At 39.3% G+C, this 19404-nt stretch overlaps 1 protein-coding gene across 3 annotated transcripts in view; it reads left to right on the top strand.

The window, feature by feature from the left end:
• tmem117 (transmembrane protein 117) overlaps positions 1 to 19404 on the top strand; it is a 58888-nt gene that overhangs the window by 17920 nt on the left and 21564 nt on the right. For all 3 annotated transcript variants that reach the window (XM_082160691.1, XM_082160690.1, XM_082160692.1), the window contains exon 3: positions 4257 to 4389. In XM_082160691.1, coding sequence (XP_082016817.1) covers positions 4257 to 4389 — 133 coding nt within the window. The remainder of the gene's footprint in view (positions 1 to 4256; positions 4390 to 19404) is intronic.

The raw sequence follows: 19404 nt of genomic DNA, 5'->3' as shown, positions 1-19404 counted from the left end.
TGATGTAGTCAGCCGGATCTGGGCCGGATCCAGATCAGATGGTGGACCTGCGCCTAAACACGACCACAACGCATGATGTCGTCAGCCGGATCCGGGCCTGATCCAGATCAGATGGAGGACCTGTGCCTAGACACGACCACAACACATGATGTAGTCAGCCGGATCCGGGCCGTATCCAGATCAGATGGAGGACCTGCGCCTAGACACAACCACAACGCATGATGTAGTCAGCCGGATCCGGGCCGTGTCCAGATCAGATGGAGGACCTGCGCCTAGACACGATCACAACACATGATGTAGTCAGCCGGATCCGGGCCGTATCCAGATCAGATGGAGGACCTGCGCCTAGACACGACCACAACGCATGATGTAGTCAGCCGGATCCGGGCCGTATCCAGATCAGATGGAGGACCTGCGCCTAGACACGACCACAACACATGATGTAGTCAGCCGGATCCGGGCCGTATCCAGATCAGATGGAGGACCTGTGCCTAGACACGACCACAACACATGATGTAGTCAGCCGGATCCGGGCCGTATCCAGATCAGATGAAGGACCTGTGCCTAGACACGACCACAACGCATGATGTAGTCAGCCGGATCCGGGCCGTATCCAGATCAGATGGTGGACCTGCGCCTAGACACGACCACAACACATGATGTAGTCAGCCGGATCCGGGCCGTATCCAGATCAGATGGAGGACCTCTGCCTAGACACGACCACAACACATGATGTAGTCAGCCGGATCCGGGCCGTATCCAGATCAGATGGAGGACCTGTGCCTAGACACGACACAACGCATGATGTAGTCAGCCGGATCCGGGCCGTATCCAGATCAGATGGTGGACCTGCGCCTAGACACGACCACAACACATGATGTAGTCAGCCGGATCTGGGCCGTATCCAGATCAGATGGAGGACCTGCGCCTAGACACGACCACAACACATGATGTAGTCAGCCGGATCCGGGCCGTATCCAGATCAGATGGAGGACCTGCGCCTAGACACGACCACAACGCATGATGTAGTCAGGCCTCATCGACACTACAGGCATCGGCCCTGATCTTCAACAAACTCGTCTCCATACTGGCGTGACTCCGATCTTCAACCAGATAATATTCTGATTGTTCCAATCCAATCTGACATCTGACCTGTAATGCTGCCTGAATCATAATCATACACTGTTCGTTCATTGGCCAGAGGAGAACTGAGCGACTGAGCCTGGTTTCTCACAAGGTTTATTTCTCCATTCTGCCACTGATGGAGTTTTGGTTCCTTGCCACTGTCGTCTTTTTCACCTTTGTTGCCATTGGCTTTTGGCTTGCTTATTTGGAGACATTAAATTTAACATTTAATTTAAAATTCAACAATAATATTGATCTGCCTGCATTGACACCATTATATGAGAACTGAACTGAGCTGGACGATGACATCACGGTTTTCTCCAGAGCGACTATACAGGGTGGGCCATTTATATGGATACACCGTGGTGGCATGGGAGTGGTTGGTGATATTGAGGTCCTGTTTGTGGCACATTAGTATATGTCATGGTCACCACCCATCTTGAGGAGTTTGCCCCCTCACATGTACTGGTGTGCCACAAACGGGACTTTGGTGTCACCAGCCATTCCCATGTTGTATCCATATAAATGGCCCACCCTGTACATATATAAATGAACTAAATTAATAACTTTTTTACAACAGAAATGAATCATCACTGAACTTACTTAAGCTGGACTGTGACGCTATTTTCTTCTGGAAACAAACTTTGTTGCATTATTGTCCTGTTATCTCAGTAAAGCTGCTTTGAAACATTCTGTATTGTAAAAAGCGATATATAAATAAATGTGACTTGACTTGACACACACACACACATACACACACACACACACACACACACACACACACACACTAACTCTACCCCTAAACCTACCCATCACACACAACTTTCTGCATGTTTATTTACTACAACTTTATTTTTATGATTTACAAATGAGGACGTCCCCAAAATATAATTAAGTACACACACACACACACACTCACTATCTCACACACACACACTCACACACGCGCACACACACACACACTCACACACATTCACTCACAAACACACGCTCACTCTCACACTCAATCTCTCTCTCTCACACATAAACACACACACACACACACAGAGAGAGAGAGAGAATTCAATGCAATTTTCAATTGAGAGAGAGAGCACAGAAAAAAATGTTTTATCGACTCCAAATGAGATTTTTTTTCTGTCTGGCCGAGACGTGATGCAACTTTAAGAAAGCTTAGCGGAATAAATAATTCACTCAGAGAAGAGTTTTCTTGATGTTCCCTGATAACTGTGAACGAACTGAATCTGTGCTGGATCTCTGAGTGACTGAAGCCTCTGAAACACAAGCGCCGTCTCTGTGAGTGAGACGTTACAGGAACACAGATGTGAAAATCACGAGTTCTGAATGTTTACGAGCTGCTGAATCATAATGTCCTTGATCTCATCCGGTTTATTGTGTTATGAAATGTACCGTAACTTTCACAGCTCAAAACTTCCACTAGAAAAACAAAAAGGAATTTATTGATTTTTGTTAAAGTTTCAATGCTTTCACAAGAAGAGTCAGTTGAGTCAGTTGAGTTCAGTGAAATAAAACATGACACAATACAAATCTAAGATCATGGTTTAGTGAAACGTTAATCGCAAATATACTTATTTTATTTCTGAACATTTATTATTTGTGTGTTTGTATGTGTATCAGAGCTTTGAGTCATTAGTGTTGTAACATGCTTATGGATAATCTTATTCTATCTTTCCATCATCCATCCATCACTGTATCCATCCATCATCCATCCATCCATCACTGTATCCATCCATCCCTGTATCCATCCCTCCATCCCTGTTGTTAATGTCAGTGAGGATGCCCCCTATGTAGACAGCAAGGCAGCTCATTAGGTTTGATAACTGAAGCTGTTAAGTGTAGTTTAAATGCTCGACGCGTGTGCAGTGATCAGACTCTGTGCGTGTAAGCGCTACTGACAGCGTCTTTAACTTCAGTCTTCTTTAATCGCTTTAAACAGACACTCGTGGAAACCTTACACTGAAATCACCTCCGCCACAGTTCAGAGTCTCGCTGAAGGGCACGATTAAACATTCAGAGCGGATCCACGGACATCCGAATCAATCTCACGCTTTCAGAGAGAGCTAGAGCGCGCCAGAGACAAAGAAAGATGTTCCGGACTGTCATTTGATCCTTCAGGTGAAAGAAAATAATGGAAATTTCCTCGCAGGTCATGAATAGCGCGACTGTAATGATGTCGGCCTCTTCATGAAGCCAAACCTCGGGTTCTGAGAATCAATCGCTGTTGAAGAAATTACAGGAGCTTTATCTATCGGGTTTATTCGGTCTGTTGGGCAGAACTTGGCGCCCAACGCAGGGACAGACGGTTTAATCAGCAGAAATTACAGGTTGAAGTGATGATTAGTTGTATGGAGCTTTCCAGGTGTAATTATCGCGTCTGGATCAGTGAAGGTCGTGCCGTTATGAACAGAAACTGCCTGCGCTGCAAGCTTATCATTAACTAAAATGAAAACCATTAAACACATTTTTGTTCGTTCAAATAAATCTGAATTCTGCTTATGAAAAATATCTAACAATCTTGTATCACATGCACTTCATGTATAATATGTTTATGATTTTTTTTCTTTATTTGTGACTTATTTACTGATGTGTGTATGTATTTATATCTGTGTGTGTGTGTGTGTATACATACATACATACACACGTACATACATACATGCATACATACATATCGTGAACCATCCAGAACAACTAACTGAATCAAACTGAGGCGTTTGAATCTTTTTATTCATGATTCTTTTTGTGTGGTTCAATTAAATAAGCCTGTTCATGAAATTTAGTTATTTTTAAATCAGGCTACATAATAACTGGAGTTCAAGACTGATTTGTTAGTGTTTGTGAAGGTTTTTTACAAATTACAAAAAAGAAAACACCAAATATGAGTAAAAATTGGCTTTGGCAAGTATATCAATCTATTTGTATATTAATTTGACTTTATATATAATATATATATGTATATTCATTGAAATAAAGCTGAATTCTGCTTATGAGAAACATCTCACAATCTTGCATCACATGCTCTTCATGTACGATGTGTTTATGTGTCAAGCATGGAAACTTGTGCATCCCTCACGTTGCTTTAAAATGTTAACTGAAGCTTCTCTGTTGCGTCTCAGGTCGTGTCCTGCGTCTGAAGATGTTTCGTGAGGATCACGGCTCTTGGATGACCATGTTTTTCAGCACGATTCTCTCGCTCTTCATCTTCTCTCACATCTATAACCTCCTCCTGCTCATGAGCGGACAGATGGGGTAAGAGATATACCGTCTTACAGACTTTTTAAAAGAGTTATTCCTTCATTTCCTCTTGGCAGTCGTCAGGAATTTAACAATTTCTGGCTCTTTAATTCCATTAATGATTCTTTTATGCTTTTTAGTAAGCTCCCAATAATTGGTCGTAACCATTTACTGATTCACAAGTCATTACTATACTGACACTACTGATGACTTGTGAATCACTAAATGAGTCGAGAACCGCTGATTGATTCGAACAAAAAACTGAGCGGTTCAAATCTCTTGAGTGTGTTTGAGTCTAATTCATGATTCGTTTTGGGCGATTCCATTAAACAAACTGGCAGATTAGTTTGTTCATAAATCAGGCTACATAATACCTGAGAGTCCAAGACTGATCTGTGAGTGTTTTTGACATATTTACTATAATATATAAATACAGAAGCACCAAAAGCGAGTAAAAATTGGCTTTGACAAGTATATAAATCTATTTGTTTTGTAATTTATTTATTGTATTTTATTTGTGACTTATTTTACTGATGTGTGTATGTATTTAAATGCACATATCTTTGTGTGTGTGTGTGCATAGTGAATATATGACTGCATACATAAATAATACATAAATATCGTAAACCATCCAGCCATCCAGAACAACTAATTGAATCAAACTGAGGGGTTCGAATCTTTCTATTCATGAATCTTTTTGAGCGATTTAATTAAATAAGCCTGTTCATGAAATGTATTTGTTTTTAAATCAAGCTACATAATAACTGGAGTGTATGTGTATATATATATATATATATATAGAGAGAGAGAGAGAGAGAGAGAGAGAGATACTTATTTGAATATATATATATATATATATATATATATATATATATAGCGAACTAGCTACATAATAACCATAGAGTTGACTGATTTGTGATTGTTTTTGAAAAACTCATTAAAAAGAACCAGCTAAAAGAATCATTCCTGATTTAGACTACACTGATTGTTCTGTATTATTGTGGTTGCGTGCAGAAACACAACAGAAAGCACTTACTGAGTCGAAATTAAAACATCCTTTCCGTCGTTGCACCGCGAATCTGAATAAGTATGTTTCTCTATTCTCGGCCCTGTTCTTCATCCTCTCTGAGGAATTGAATTGACCAGCCGTGCATGAGTCCATTAAGCTTTAAGCACTTTTAAGCACTGACCCGGGGAACCGGCGTCTTCAGTCTGCTTTACATTATCAGCAGGAACAGAAGATCAGCACATGTGCGTACAGTCAACCGTGGGCCGTTTGAGAACACGCCACCACTTCAATTTCACACGACAAGATGGATGCCTCACTTACGGTTTGATTCGCCATCTAATGTTCAGCTCTGCACACAGCCGATGCTTTCACATTACAGACGACTGTTCGGAGAACGACTGCACCATTTTTCTGTGGGATTGAATGTTGAGTGATCGTTCCACCACACATCTTCTCAAGGTTAAACGCGTGGCAATCCTGCCGATTGTTTCTGGGCATAAAAGCATCATCAGAATGAACACACACTAGTTTGACTGATCAGACTCTAGTTTGACAGCATCCGATACAGTCATGAGGGCCAGAAACCTTCGCTGTTTTATTCAGGTGTCGAAAACTTTGATGAACAAAGATCTGAAGATAGCAGATGGGCATTATTCTCAGACCTTTCAATCGCTGGTTTAACAATGGCTGAGGTTACAGTGACTTTAAAAAGTCTCAGAGCAACGATTAGCAATATCTTCTAACCAGATCATAAAAGATTTCATCCGAAGCTGCATAATCTGTGTGTTTATGAGCAGAACGCTAAATCTGTCAGCTCTCACAGAACAGACTCAAAATATCTGAGGGAGAAACCTAGAGCTGACTTCTCAGTTCTCAGACAGAATCGTTACTAGATACAACTTATTTGTTTGTTTTTGTGTGTGTGTGTGTGTGTGTGTGTGTGTGTGTGTGTGTGTGTGAGTAGTGCTTAGACTCAACAACTGATTCCAATATGTGTATGTATATACTGTATATATATTACCTACAGGAAGTCTAATAATGAATAAATGTGTTTGTTTAATTGTTTTGCTGTTTTTTGTTAATTGTTTTGAAGTGTTTGGTTGATGGTTTTGAAGTGTTTGGTTGATGGTTTTGAAGTGTTTGGTTGATGGTTTTGATGTGTTTGGTTGATGGTTTTGATGTGTTTGGTTGATGTTGATGGTTTTGAAGTGTTTGGTTGATGTTGATGGTTTTGAAGTGTTTGGTTGATGGTTTTGAAGTGTTTGGTTGATGTTGATGGTTTTGATGTGTTTGGTTGATGGTTTTGAAGTGTTTGGTTGATGGTTTTGAAGTGTTTGGTTGATGGTTTTGAAGTGTTTGGTTGATGTTGATGGTTTTGAAGTGTTTGGTTGATGGTTTTGAAGTGTTTGGTTGATGTTGATGGTTTTGAAGTGTTTGGTTGCTGTTGATGGTTTTGAAGTGTTTGGTTGATGTTGATGGTTTTGAAGTGTTTGGTTGATGGTTTTGAAGTGTTTGGTTGATGTTGATGGTTTTGAAGTGTTTGGTTGATTGTTTTGATGTGTTTGGTTGATATGTTGATGGTTTTGATGTGTTTGGTTGATGGTTTTGATGTGTTTGATGGTTTTGAAGTGCTTGGTTGATGTTGATGGTTTTGATGTGTTTGGTTGATGGTTTTGATGTGTTTGGTTGATGGTTTTGATGTGTTTGGTTGATGGTTTTGAAGTGTTTGGTGGATGGTTTTGAAGTGCTTGGTTGATGTTGATGGTTTTGAAGTGTTTGGTTGATGGTTTTGAAGTGTTTGGTTGATGGTTTTGAAGTGTTTGGTTGATGGTTTTGATGTGTTTAATTGCTTTTATGTGTTTGGTTGATGGTTTTGAAGTGTTTGGTTGATGGTTTTGAAGTGTTTGGTTGATGGTTTTGATGTGTTTAATTGCTTTTATGTGTTTGGTTGATGGTTTTGAAGTGTTTGGTTGATGGTTTTTAAGTGTTTGGTTGATGGTTTTGAAGTGTTTGGTTGATGGTTTTGATGTGTTTGGTTGATGGTTTTGAAGTGTTTGGTTGCTGTTGATGGTTTTGAAGTGTTTGGTTGATGGTTTTGAAGTGTTTGGTTGATGGTTTTGAAGTGTTTGGTTGATGGTTTTGAAGTGTTTGGTTGATGGTTTTGAAGTGTTTGGTTGATGTTGATGGTTTTGAAGTGTTTGGTTGATGGTTTTGAAGTGTTTGGTTGATGTTGATGGTTTTGAAGTGTTTGGTTGCTGTTGATGGTTTTGAAGTGTTTGGTTGATGTTGATGGTTTTGAAGTGTTTGGTTGATGGTTTTGAAGTGTTTGGTTGATGTTGATGGTTTTGAAGTGTTTGGTTGATTGTTTTGATGTGTTTGGTTGATATGTTGATGGTTTTGATGTGTTTGGTTGATGGTTTTGATGTGTTTGATGGTTTTGAAGTGCTTGGTTGATGTTGATGGTTTTGATGTGTTTGGTTGATGGTTTTGATGTGTTTGGTTGATGGTTTTGAAGTGTTTGGTTGATGGTTTTGAAGTGTTTGGTGGATGGTTTTGAAGTGCTTGGTTGATGTTGATGGTTTTGAAGTGTTTGGTTGATGGTTTTGAAGTGTTTGGTTGATGGTTTTGAAGTGTTTGGTTGATGGTTTTGATGTGTTTAATTGCTTTTATGTGTTTGGTTGATGGTTTTGAAGTGTTTGGTTGATGGTTTTGAAGTGTTTGGTTGATGGTTTTGATGTGTTTAATTGCTTTTATGTGTTTGGTTGATGGTTTTGAAGTGTTTGGTTGATGGTTTTGAAGTGTTTGGTTGATGTTGATGGTTTTGAAGTGTTTGGTTGATTGTTTTGATGTGTTTGGTTGATGTTGATGGTTTTGATGTGTTTGATGGTTTTGAAGTGTTTGGTTGATGGTTTTGATGTGTTTGGTTGATGGTTTTGATGTGTTTGGTGGTTTTGAAGTGTTTGGTTGATGGTTTTGAAGTGTTTGGTGGATGATTTTGAAGTGCTTGGTTGATGTTGATGGTTTTGATCTGTTTGGTTGATTGTTTTGATGTGTTTAATTGCTTTGTGTTTGGTTGATGGTTTTGATGTGTTTGGTTAATTGTTTTGATGTGTTTGGTTAATTGTTTTGATGTGTTTGGTTAATTGTTTTGATGTGTTTGGTTAATTGTTTTGATGTGTTTTGGTTGATGGTTTTGATGTGTCTCAGTATTTGAGTGTGTTGATCTCAGAACAGGTGTGATGCGGCCTCTCACAGATAGGTGGCGCTGTTGTACAGTCAGACGAGCAGCTCTCTCTCCTCCGTCTGTCTCTCGCTCATCTCTCTGACTGCAGGTGTCTGATGTTTTCGGCTCTGTCATGAGTAATGATTGTTTACAGCTGTGAGGAGAGGCGACCTGTGCGAGTCCCGGCGCTCGCGGCTCAAACCCTCTCATTCACACACGGGTCTGATGCTCGTGTCATTATATTCTCACTGTGACTCTGATTCACTCTCAGAATAAACGTCAGATTAACCTCACAGTATCTGAAGTGTGTTTACAACGGGAACCTCAGTTTCTACTACGGTTACTACACATATTGTGATCATCGCTTAGTGACATTTTGATTGTTTTAATGACAGTGTTCAATACTAAGTTACTACTCTCTTACTCTAGAGCTGGTTACCGTGTTAATTCATCTGTTGTTAGACACACACATACAGTAGAATATGTTTGTCTTGTGTTTATGTTTGTATGAGGAAATTATGTCATATTTCATCCCAAATCAAAAGGAAAATCGAAATCAAATCAGATCTCTCTCAGCATCTGTTGCCTCTCATGCTTCTCATTGATATTCTTTTATTCTCTGTGACCCCCCACACACACACACACACACACACAATAACACCCGCTCAAACCCCCACATAACACTCTTAACAACCAGTTCTGCTTCCTCCCCCTTCACACACACACACACACACACACACACACACACACACACACACACACACACACACACTCACACTCTCTCTCTCACACACACACATTCTTGTACATCTATCTTTATGAGGACATTCATTGACACAATGCAATCTCTAGCCGCTTACCGTAACCCTACCCATCTCAACTAACTAGGCAACCCGACCCCGACCCTGACCCTTGACCTCATTATAACCTTATCCCTAAAACCAAGTCTTGATCCTCAAACAGGCCTTTAAAGGCTCTCAGAAAGTGAGGACCGGCCAAAATGTCCTCACTTTACTCTCTTTGTCCTCACTCCAATGGTCTAAAACTCAAACCGGTCCTCACAACTATAGTTGTACAAGTACACACACACACACAGACACACACACACACACACACTGGCGGCCGCTCAATATGGTTGTGATTGAAATGAACATAACACATTCTCTCTCTTCATGTCATAAAAAAGGCTGTTGAGAGTCCGGAAGTCCAAACGATTCCATAGCAAATCCTCAAAAATCATAATGTCCTTTATGACATAATATCCACCTTTATTGCATCATTACTGCAGCTGCTCTCAGCATCTAGAGCCCAACACACAGATGATGATGATGATGATGATGATGATGACTACATCCTGTGTGATGTGGGCGGGGCCTTGAGAGGGGGCGGAGTCAGCGTTCAGCCCCTGTAACTCATCACCATCGAGGCTCAGTTACAGGCATACATCATGTGCTAATTAAGCAGCGTTATTTAATTAAGAGTGCAGATCGCATTACTCACGGCCAATTAGAAGTCACAGCGCCAACCGTCTGAAAGACACAGAAACCAGTGCAATAACATCAGCCACATTGCTGAAAATCCCACAATGCACTGCAACAAGAATCCATCCCAATTCATCAATGCATTAACTTATCCACCTTATTCCTACGGCCCATGACACTGAGCGGATTATGGGTGTAACCTCCGTTAAGCTGTAAACAATCAGTGAAAGGCTTGCTCTATGAACGTAATAATACGTTTAAAAAAAAGTGTCACTATAAGATGAGATTATTCTACTCACACTTCAACCATCGAACATTAAAAGGACATTTAAAAGTGTAAAAGCATCAACAAGGTCCTTTCAAACCCAGACCATGAATAACCCCAAAACGTGATGCTTTCCACAGCAATAACAGACGGGTTAAATATCACTGATATATACATGGTAATATATCTGTATAATGTAACATATGTTGCCTTAATCAAAAATGTTTATTAACTAAAACTATTAACTATTTCAAAGTGAAATCCGTCATTCTGACAGATAATAAATTGTATTTACCTGTGAAAACAAACCTGGAAAGAGACATGAGGATTTGAGGAGAAAAACGCGAGATTCTTTGTGCATTCCAGTGAATTATTAATGGAATATATCGTAAATTAAATCGGGAGAACAGACCACAAATGTGCAGTATATGTTGTCCTTTCCAAAGGGAAAAAAGAAAATAATCATGAGGAAAAGAAAGCGGCGACTGAAAAGAGCTCTTGCCGTAGATATTCTTGTTATAACATGTCAAGTGTTACGTTATCGTCAGTCGAACTGATGGATCAGCTTTATTTGTAGGGCAACCTAATGATTTGAAATAATTTGTTTCAGTGTTTTTAATGGAAGTTCCCCAAACCAGAAGTGCCACCCATAATTCAACACGCAGTAAGATCGTCAGGAATAAGGTGGAGATATTCTTCTAGTTATGAATCTATAGCAGCTAATGAATCAGAAGTCTTGCACAATCACAGAAAATCACTTGTAAATAATCTCAGTGGATTTTTTTCAGTGTTTATTTGTGTCTGTATTTCCGTCTGGCACTTGTAGGCAGTAACTGGGCTGTAACTGGGCTGTAACTGGGCTGTAACTGGCTGTAACTGGGCTGTAACTGGGCTGTAACTGGTCCAGTGTAATTGAAAGTCCTGTGGGGTCTCTAGATAAATGTTGTGTTTGTGGCAAAGAGGTCCTGAAGGTGTGATGATGCTGACACCTCACCGCATAATCAATATCAGAGCGCTGAGAATATCTCATCTCCAGGCTGGTATTGCAAGGTCATTGGCTCATGGATCCAGAATGACCTTTGACCTTGAGGACTGGATGGAGCTAATCTGTTTTATTTTACCAGAAGAAGAACATTACATTTCATTTTAATCAATAGCTTGGGTTTCAGACGAAACCTAATAAATCAGACGCGCTCTCTGATAATTGTTATGATAAATCAAAACTGAGCGTCAAGGAGGTAGCGGCTTTCCATATGCAATTATTAGACTATGTAAATCTGAGGAATATTAATATGTCAGAATGACTCATGAAATATTATTTCATACTGATAAATATGTGTGATTTTGCTCCGACATTTGCGTTTTATTTTGGGGTGAACAAAACATAATCAATATGTAAATATGGTTCTCAATTAATAAAATATTGATATGCCATGATACATGGTCAAAATACATGGTAATACTATGATACATGTTGGCATTTCAGTGGTACTGTATTTCAGATGTATCTCCAAAAAACATAGAAGTACCATAGTAAATGTTCAAAGAAACATGGTAATTCAATAGTACATGATTGCCCCAAAAAATGTATTATGTGGTACATGTCCAAAAACATGGTATTAGCATGAGAAATGTCCAAAAAAACATGGTATTACCATAGTAAATGTTCAAAAAACATGGTATTACCATAGTAAATGTTCAAAAAACATGGTAATTCAATGGTACACGTCCAAAAAACACTGTAATGCTATGATGAATGTCCAAAAAACTTGGTATTAGCATGAAAAATGTCCAAAAAACATGGTATTACCATAGTAAATGTTCAAAAAACATGGTAATTCAATGGTACACGTCCAAAAACCATCTTAATACTATGGTGAATGTCCAAAAATATGGTATTACCATGGGAAATGTTCACAAAGCATGGCAATTCAATGGCACATGCCCAAAAACATGGTAATAACATGGGGGATGTCCAAAATACATGCTAATTCTAATGGTACATGTCCAAAAAACATGGCATTTCAATGGTAAATGTTTTTTAAAAAAGCAGTACAATTCAACGGTCCAAAAAATGGGAATACTATGGAGCATGCCAAAAACACGTGGTATTTCAATGGCACAACATTAGGACAAGTAAATGATGACAGAATGTGTTATGGGCAAACAAAGTGCTTTAAACTAGGTCACTTTTCTTTAAGAATTGGAAGAGAATCAATTTGGGGGAAGAAAAACAGTTGGACAATGTAGGGCAGGGGGCGTGGCCTGTGTGGAAGGGGGCGTGGCCAACGGTCTCTCACAGGTCAGCCCAGCTGGAGACGAGCCGCTTCCACTGTTACCGTGACAACTGCAAAACTCCCGTGGGATTAACAGATGCACATATAGGCCGAATCGTACATCAGGAAGTGACATGCGTGTGTGTGTGTGTGTGTGTGTGTGTGTGTGTGCCTACTTAACTATATTTTGGGGACGTCCTCATTTGTAAATCATAAAAATAAAGTAATTAAAGGTTTTTTGAAAATGTAAAAATGCAGAAAGTTGTGTGTGATGGGTAGGTTTAGGGGTCAGGTTAGTGTGTGTGTGTGTGTGTGATGGGTAGGTTTAGGGGTAGAGTTAGTGTGTGTGTGGGTGTGTGTGTGAGTGAGGGGTAGGTTAGTGTAAGGGGACAGAATATAGAGAATAAAAACCATTACGTCTAGAGAATGTCCTCATTTAGATGGCTAAGTAAACGTGTGTGTGTGTGTGTGTGTGTGTGTGTGTGTGTGTGTGTGTGTGTGTGTGTGTGTGTGTGTGTTTTACCAGCAGCCAGACTAACCGCTCAACATGATCATCACGTTAAGTGCTGTTTTACAAGCTGCTGGAACCATAAATCAACCCGTTTCTGCACTAGTAGCTGTCTAATCTAACACTCGCTGTTGCTTATAAAACTTTGGCAAATCTCGCCTTTAGTCCAGAATGAGGTTTTCCCTCGGGGAGATCCGCAGAAGTCTGCATAATTTACATCCGTGTCTGTGTGAGAGGGAACATTTACTTGCTAATTCCTCATTATAATCAGCTTGGTTTATTCTGTGTTTCTGGTTTTGCTGCAGTTCAGCTTTAAAACTGCAAACGGAAACTCGTCTAAATGAGAGCAAATAATACAGCGCTGACATTCACACGTTATTGATTTGCATTTGTTCTTGTCAATCTGACAAGCTGCAATAATCAGATGCACATTACGGAAACTTCACAAACCGTTTGACTGTCGTAACGTGACGTAGTTTCATTTATGCATTTAGAAGATGCTTTTTATCCAAAGTGACACAATAGAGAAACAGGATTTTCAATGATAATTCATGAGGAATTGATTGGATTGTGATTGGAAAATAGGAGGGATTAATAATGTCAGCTCAAAAGGATATAAATATAGTCTATTCTGATTTTATTTAAGCATTCTAGAAGATTTAAAATGTGCCGTGTTAAAGGAATAATTTAGGCAAAAAAATGAAAATTCTGTCATTACATTCAACGTCTGTCATCAATTGTAAAACACTAGTTTAAAGTTGAGACGAAATCGAAATAGCGACTAATCTTTTCCTCTGTATTGTGACGGATATCCGAGTGAAACCATGTTGGGCGGGGCTTAGTTCTATCGGCTGTTGATTGGATGTTGAGATGTGGGCGTGGCTCTCAAAAACAGAGCTGTGATCTTTCAGTTGATTCTATAAAAGGGGCGGAGTTTAAATTATTTCTGACTAAATGATTGGAGAAGTCCTGCATACAGTCAAACCAAACATTATTCAGACACCAGATATCATTTTTTATATTTTTTTACTAGTGTGTGCGCTGTAGTTAATTTATGTAAGTGAGGAGAGCAAACTAAAGTAAGCTGTGACATATTATACCCAATAATTCTTCAGTAAAATTTATACAAATTTGAGACCATAAATGATTCAGACACTTTGAGCTGATCATGTTTTGCTGAAGTGTTTTGTCTTTAATTGCTAATGCTCTTTTTACACACAGACTGAACAAAATGAAGCATTGCTTGGTCACTGGTTGAGCTAAACTGGTATTATCTAATTGTGTAGTTAAATTTAACAGCTGACAGATATTCAACATAATTCATGTGTGAGACAGTCTAACAGAAGGACGGACAAAACCAGTCAAATATCAACTGAGTTCTGCTCATATTTTAGGACCATTTTCTAAACTATAGTGAATAAACTGTGATGATGTGAGAAATGTTGAAGGGGCTTTCAGATTTGGGGCTTCCGAGACGGTGCCTGATTAAAATTCAGTCCTGCCTTGGGATCCGGTGAGAATGTCACAAACATCTCGGAGAGTTTCCACAGAATCAGACCGTCTTCTGGCCTGAAATAGACCAAAGGCAAACACACATTTGAGCAGCGACTGGAGTTTGAATTCATCAAATCATGACTTGGGCGTTTTGTTCTCCGTGAGACTCGACTCATTAGCATCATTCATATTAATTCTCACGGCTGGAGCGTCTCTCCTCATCCCTGGAATACCGGCACGTCACACACACACACACACACACATCAGTAATCCTGTCACGGGTCTCTCCGGCTTCCAGGAACGAGGGTCTGTGCATCTGATGTTCTTCCCAGCGCGACTCGCCTCATCAGGGCTCGCTGTTTCCGTCAGGAACGTCTCATTCAAATCAACAACACGTGACCTCATTTTTTTACCAGTGCGTCTCATATTTCATAAACTGGGCTGCTGTAGAACTATAATTACCAGAAGAGACTCTGGGGAATCGTTTGGATAAACCGCATGTGTACGAGCAAGCTGTTGAGCATTATCTGGTTCAAATGTTTGTGTGTGTGTCTATAGATATACACACTTTAAATCCACTGTCAAATCATGGTACAGTGATGTTATCAGATGTTATTATTATGTAACTTCAGTGTGGAACTGAATGAATAGCATATTCATATGACATGATACATGTTCAAAAACATGGCATTGTCTTGGTAAATGATTAAAAAACATGGTATTTCAATGGTACATGTCCAAACATCATTGTAATACTATGTTGCATGTCCAAAAAAATTTATTACCATGGGAAATGTTCAGAAAACATGGCATTTTAATGGTACATGTCCAAAAATTCAATGTTACACATCCAAAAAACATGCTGCATGTCTTAAAACATGGTATTATCATGGTAAATGTTTAAAAAAACATGGCACGTCAATGGTACATGTCCAAAAAACATGGTAATACTATGGTGCATATCTTAAAACATGGTATTATCATGGTAAATGTTTAAAGAATGTGGTATTTCAATCGTACATATCCAAAAATCATTGTAATACTAAGTAAGTGCATATCCAAAAACATGGTATTACTATAACTATACCATTACATGGTATATAAAAACATGACATTACTATAGTAAATGTTCAAAACATTGTAATCCTATGTTGCATGTCAAAAAACATGCTATTACAATGGTAAATGTTCAAAAAACAGATCACCACTATTGAACATGTCAAAAACTTGGTAATACCTTCTTCAATGTTCAAAAAACATGGACTTTTAATGGTGCATGTCCAAAAATGCTTTGTTACGTGTCGAAAAACATGGTATTACTATAGTAAATGTTCAAAAACATTGTAATCCTATGGTGCATGTCCAAAAAAGACTTAATATCTGTGAATGTTGTCACTGTGTGTCATTTGTGCTGCTGAGCTGATGTGACTGTCAGGTTACCCAGCAGTTCTGCATTAAAATTACAGCCATAATGAATAAATGAAGACATGAGACACTAATGAGAGAGAGAGAGTGAGAGAGAGAGAGAGAGAGAGAGAGAGAGAGAGAGTGCCTCAGCCACTGCCATATCGCACCATTCCCCTTCATGTAATACTGTAAAACCGCCCCAACCTAAACTAGTTGCTCTGTTCCACACACTAACACACCCGTGAGCGCCGGACGGTTCCCGTATGATCGATCAGCTCGATGCCCTTGGTGAACGACTCCCAGCGGACTCGAGGCCAGGCTGGCCGTGGGCCACAACCACAGGGTGTGTGAAACTGACTTAATGCACCAATAAATCTTCGTTCTAATCACAGCGGCTTTATCGTGTGCGGGAGGAAGGTGATTTGGACAAGCGCTCGAACGCACAGAATACAGATTCAATCTCACGCATTATGAGACAGTAATGACAGCGGGTCCAGCGTTCGTTTGCTTTACAGATTAGTTGTAGATTAGCGAACCATGAACGTGTTTAGGATGAGAGCTTGTTAAACACTCGCTCTTGACTCGTTTACAGGGTGATCTATAACCAGGGTCGGAATTTGTCATTTAAATTATATTTAATATGCAATTTTTTATTAATTAATTTGATGTTTTAATTCATAGTAAAAATCCTTACTTGAAAATAAAATAACCTTTAACTGAAATGAGAAATATATATGTATATATTTCCGGGTTTATCAGAAGCGGAAGTCGTCACAGTTGTGTAAACTTCTATAGCGGTGAAATAAGGCCCTGTCTCAAATGGCGCACTTCATGCGGACTTTCCGTCTCGTGGACTTAAACTGCGTGTGCTCGCCGAGTCCACGAGTCCGTAGGCCGTCCCATTCAGCATTTTACCGCTCTGAAGTGTGCTCAGCAGCACCCCCTTTGGCCCTGTCCCAAATGGCGCACTTCATGCGGACTTTCGGTCTCGTGGACTTGAATTGCGCGTGCTCGCTGAGTCTACGAGTCCGTAGGCCGTCCCATTCAGCATTTTACCGCTCTGAAGTGTGCTCAGCAGCGCCCCCTTTGTACCCTTGAAGCGGTCTTCCACGAAGCCCGCATAGATGCAGGCTCCACGCACTTTAACTACCCAGGAATCCTTGCGAAAGGCCAATCAGACAACAGATGGGAGGAGATTTCACTCACGGATAATTGTTGACATGGCTGTGAAGAAAATATTACTGTTTTTATGACCTAAATGTACATTTTACCAGTTGTTACCTACAGTTTATACAAACATTATGGTCATCGACCAGTGGTTGATGTCTCAAACATAATAATAGCGTGTTTAATAATACGATCGCATTATGATTCATTAAATAAATAGAACCGAATGGCAGGGCTTTACTGAGTCATATGTAAACATAGTATGAATATTGAAACCTGTAAATTGAAAAAAATATGTTTAAATTATGTTTTAAAATTGTAATCTTAGTTCAAATGGAACATTATGTATTATTATGTACAACTGTATACATCATTTAAATAAGCATGATTTATCTATTGTCTAATGCCCAGGTGATATGCATAATATCAAAATATAGAACTGTAAAATTAGGCTGTGTAGTGGACATGCAGATAAGACGTCGGAGCGCAAAAATGTGATTTTCCTGTCCAACAACAACCAGACCGTTATTTCCGGCATGCCGATCGAGTCTGTCCCAAAAATACCTCTCAATGCGCCCTCGTGGACTCGCGCCAAGGGCCCTATAGGTCTGCACTACATGACGTCACCAAAGTGTGGACTCTGAGGAAGTCCACAAGTCCGGAGTGTGCCATTTGGGACAGGGCCTTGGTACCCTTGAAGCGGTCTTCCGCATAGATGCAGGCTCCACACACTTTAACTACCCAGGAATCCTTGCGAAAGGCCAATCAGACACCGGATGGGAGGAGATTTCGCTCACGGATAATTGTTGACATGGCTGAGAAGAAAACATTATGGTTTTTATGACCTAGATGTACATTTTACCAGTTGTTGCCTACAGTTTATACAAACATTATAAACTCATCGACCAGTGGTTGATGTCACAAACATAATAATAGCGCGTTTAATAATACGATCACATTATGCTTCATTAAATAAACAGAACCGAATGTCAAGGCATTACTGAGTCATATGTAAACATAGTATGAATATTGAAACCTAAAAATTCATCTGAAACTCATGCACATTTTCATTATGTGTTAAAATTGTAATCTTAGTTCAAATGGAACATATGTATTATTTTGTATACATCATTTAAATAAGCATGATGTATTGTCTAATGCTCAGGTGGCATGCATAATATCAAAATATAGAACTGTAAAAGCCGGCTGTGTAGTGGACATGGAGATGAGACGTCGGAGCGCAAAAATGTGATTTCTCCTGTCCAACAACAACCAGAGCATTGTTTCCGGCGTGACGATCAAGTCTGTCCCAAAAATACCTCTCAATGCGCCCTCGTGGACTCGAGCCAAGGGCCCTATAGGTCTGCACTACATGACATCACCAAAGTGTGGACTCAAGTCCGGAGTGTGCCATCTGGGACAGGGCCTAAGAGACCACTGTAAACATATTTTTCGTGTTCCCATTCGCTCAAATAGCAAAAGAAAAACTCCACAATAGTGTTTTCACAACTTTCAAGAAGAGTAAAAAAAACAGATGGATTGATAACGGAAGTCAGAAGAGAGAAAGATCAACTTTATCATCAGCCAAGCAACCTCACAGCAGCGTTTTTATTTTATTTATTTATTTGTAATTTGATGCAGTGGTAATGTAATACAAAGCATCGTATTATAAATGTACATACATTCTTAATATATATATATATATATATAGTCCAGTCTTCAGTGTCACATGATCCTTCAGAAATAATTCTAATATGATGATTTGATGATCAAGAAACATTCATTATTATTTTCAATGTTGAAAACAGTTGTTGTACACATTTTTTTCAAAATTATTTGATGAATAGAAAGTTAAAAAGAAAAGCATTTATTTAAAATAGAATATTTTCTAACATTATAAATGTCTTTACTGTAACTTTTGATCAGTTTAACTCGTCCTTGATGAATAAAAGTATTGATTTATTTTATTTCTTTCCCCCAAAAATAAAATAAAAATTCTTACTGACCCCAAACTCTTGAACGGTCGTGTTTAATGTTACAAAAGCTTTAGATTTCAGATAAATGCTGTTCTTTTGAACTTTCTATCATGAAATAAAAATATAAATAACTGTTTTCAACATTGATAATAATCATAAATGTTTCTTGATCATCAAATCCTCATATTAGAATGATTTGTGAAGGATCATGTGACACTGAAGAC

The sequence above is a fragment of the Leuciscus leuciscus genome (assembly GCF_965113295.1).
Source record: "Leuciscus leuciscus genome assembly, chromosome: 25".
In the NCBI taxonomy this organism is placed as follows: domain Eukaryota; kingdom Metazoa; phylum Chordata; class Actinopteri; order Cypriniformes; family Leuciscidae; genus Leuciscus; species Leuciscus leuciscus.
The sequence above is the reverse complement of the archived record's forward strand: the minus strand, read 5'-3'. Positions and strand labels throughout refer to the sequence as shown.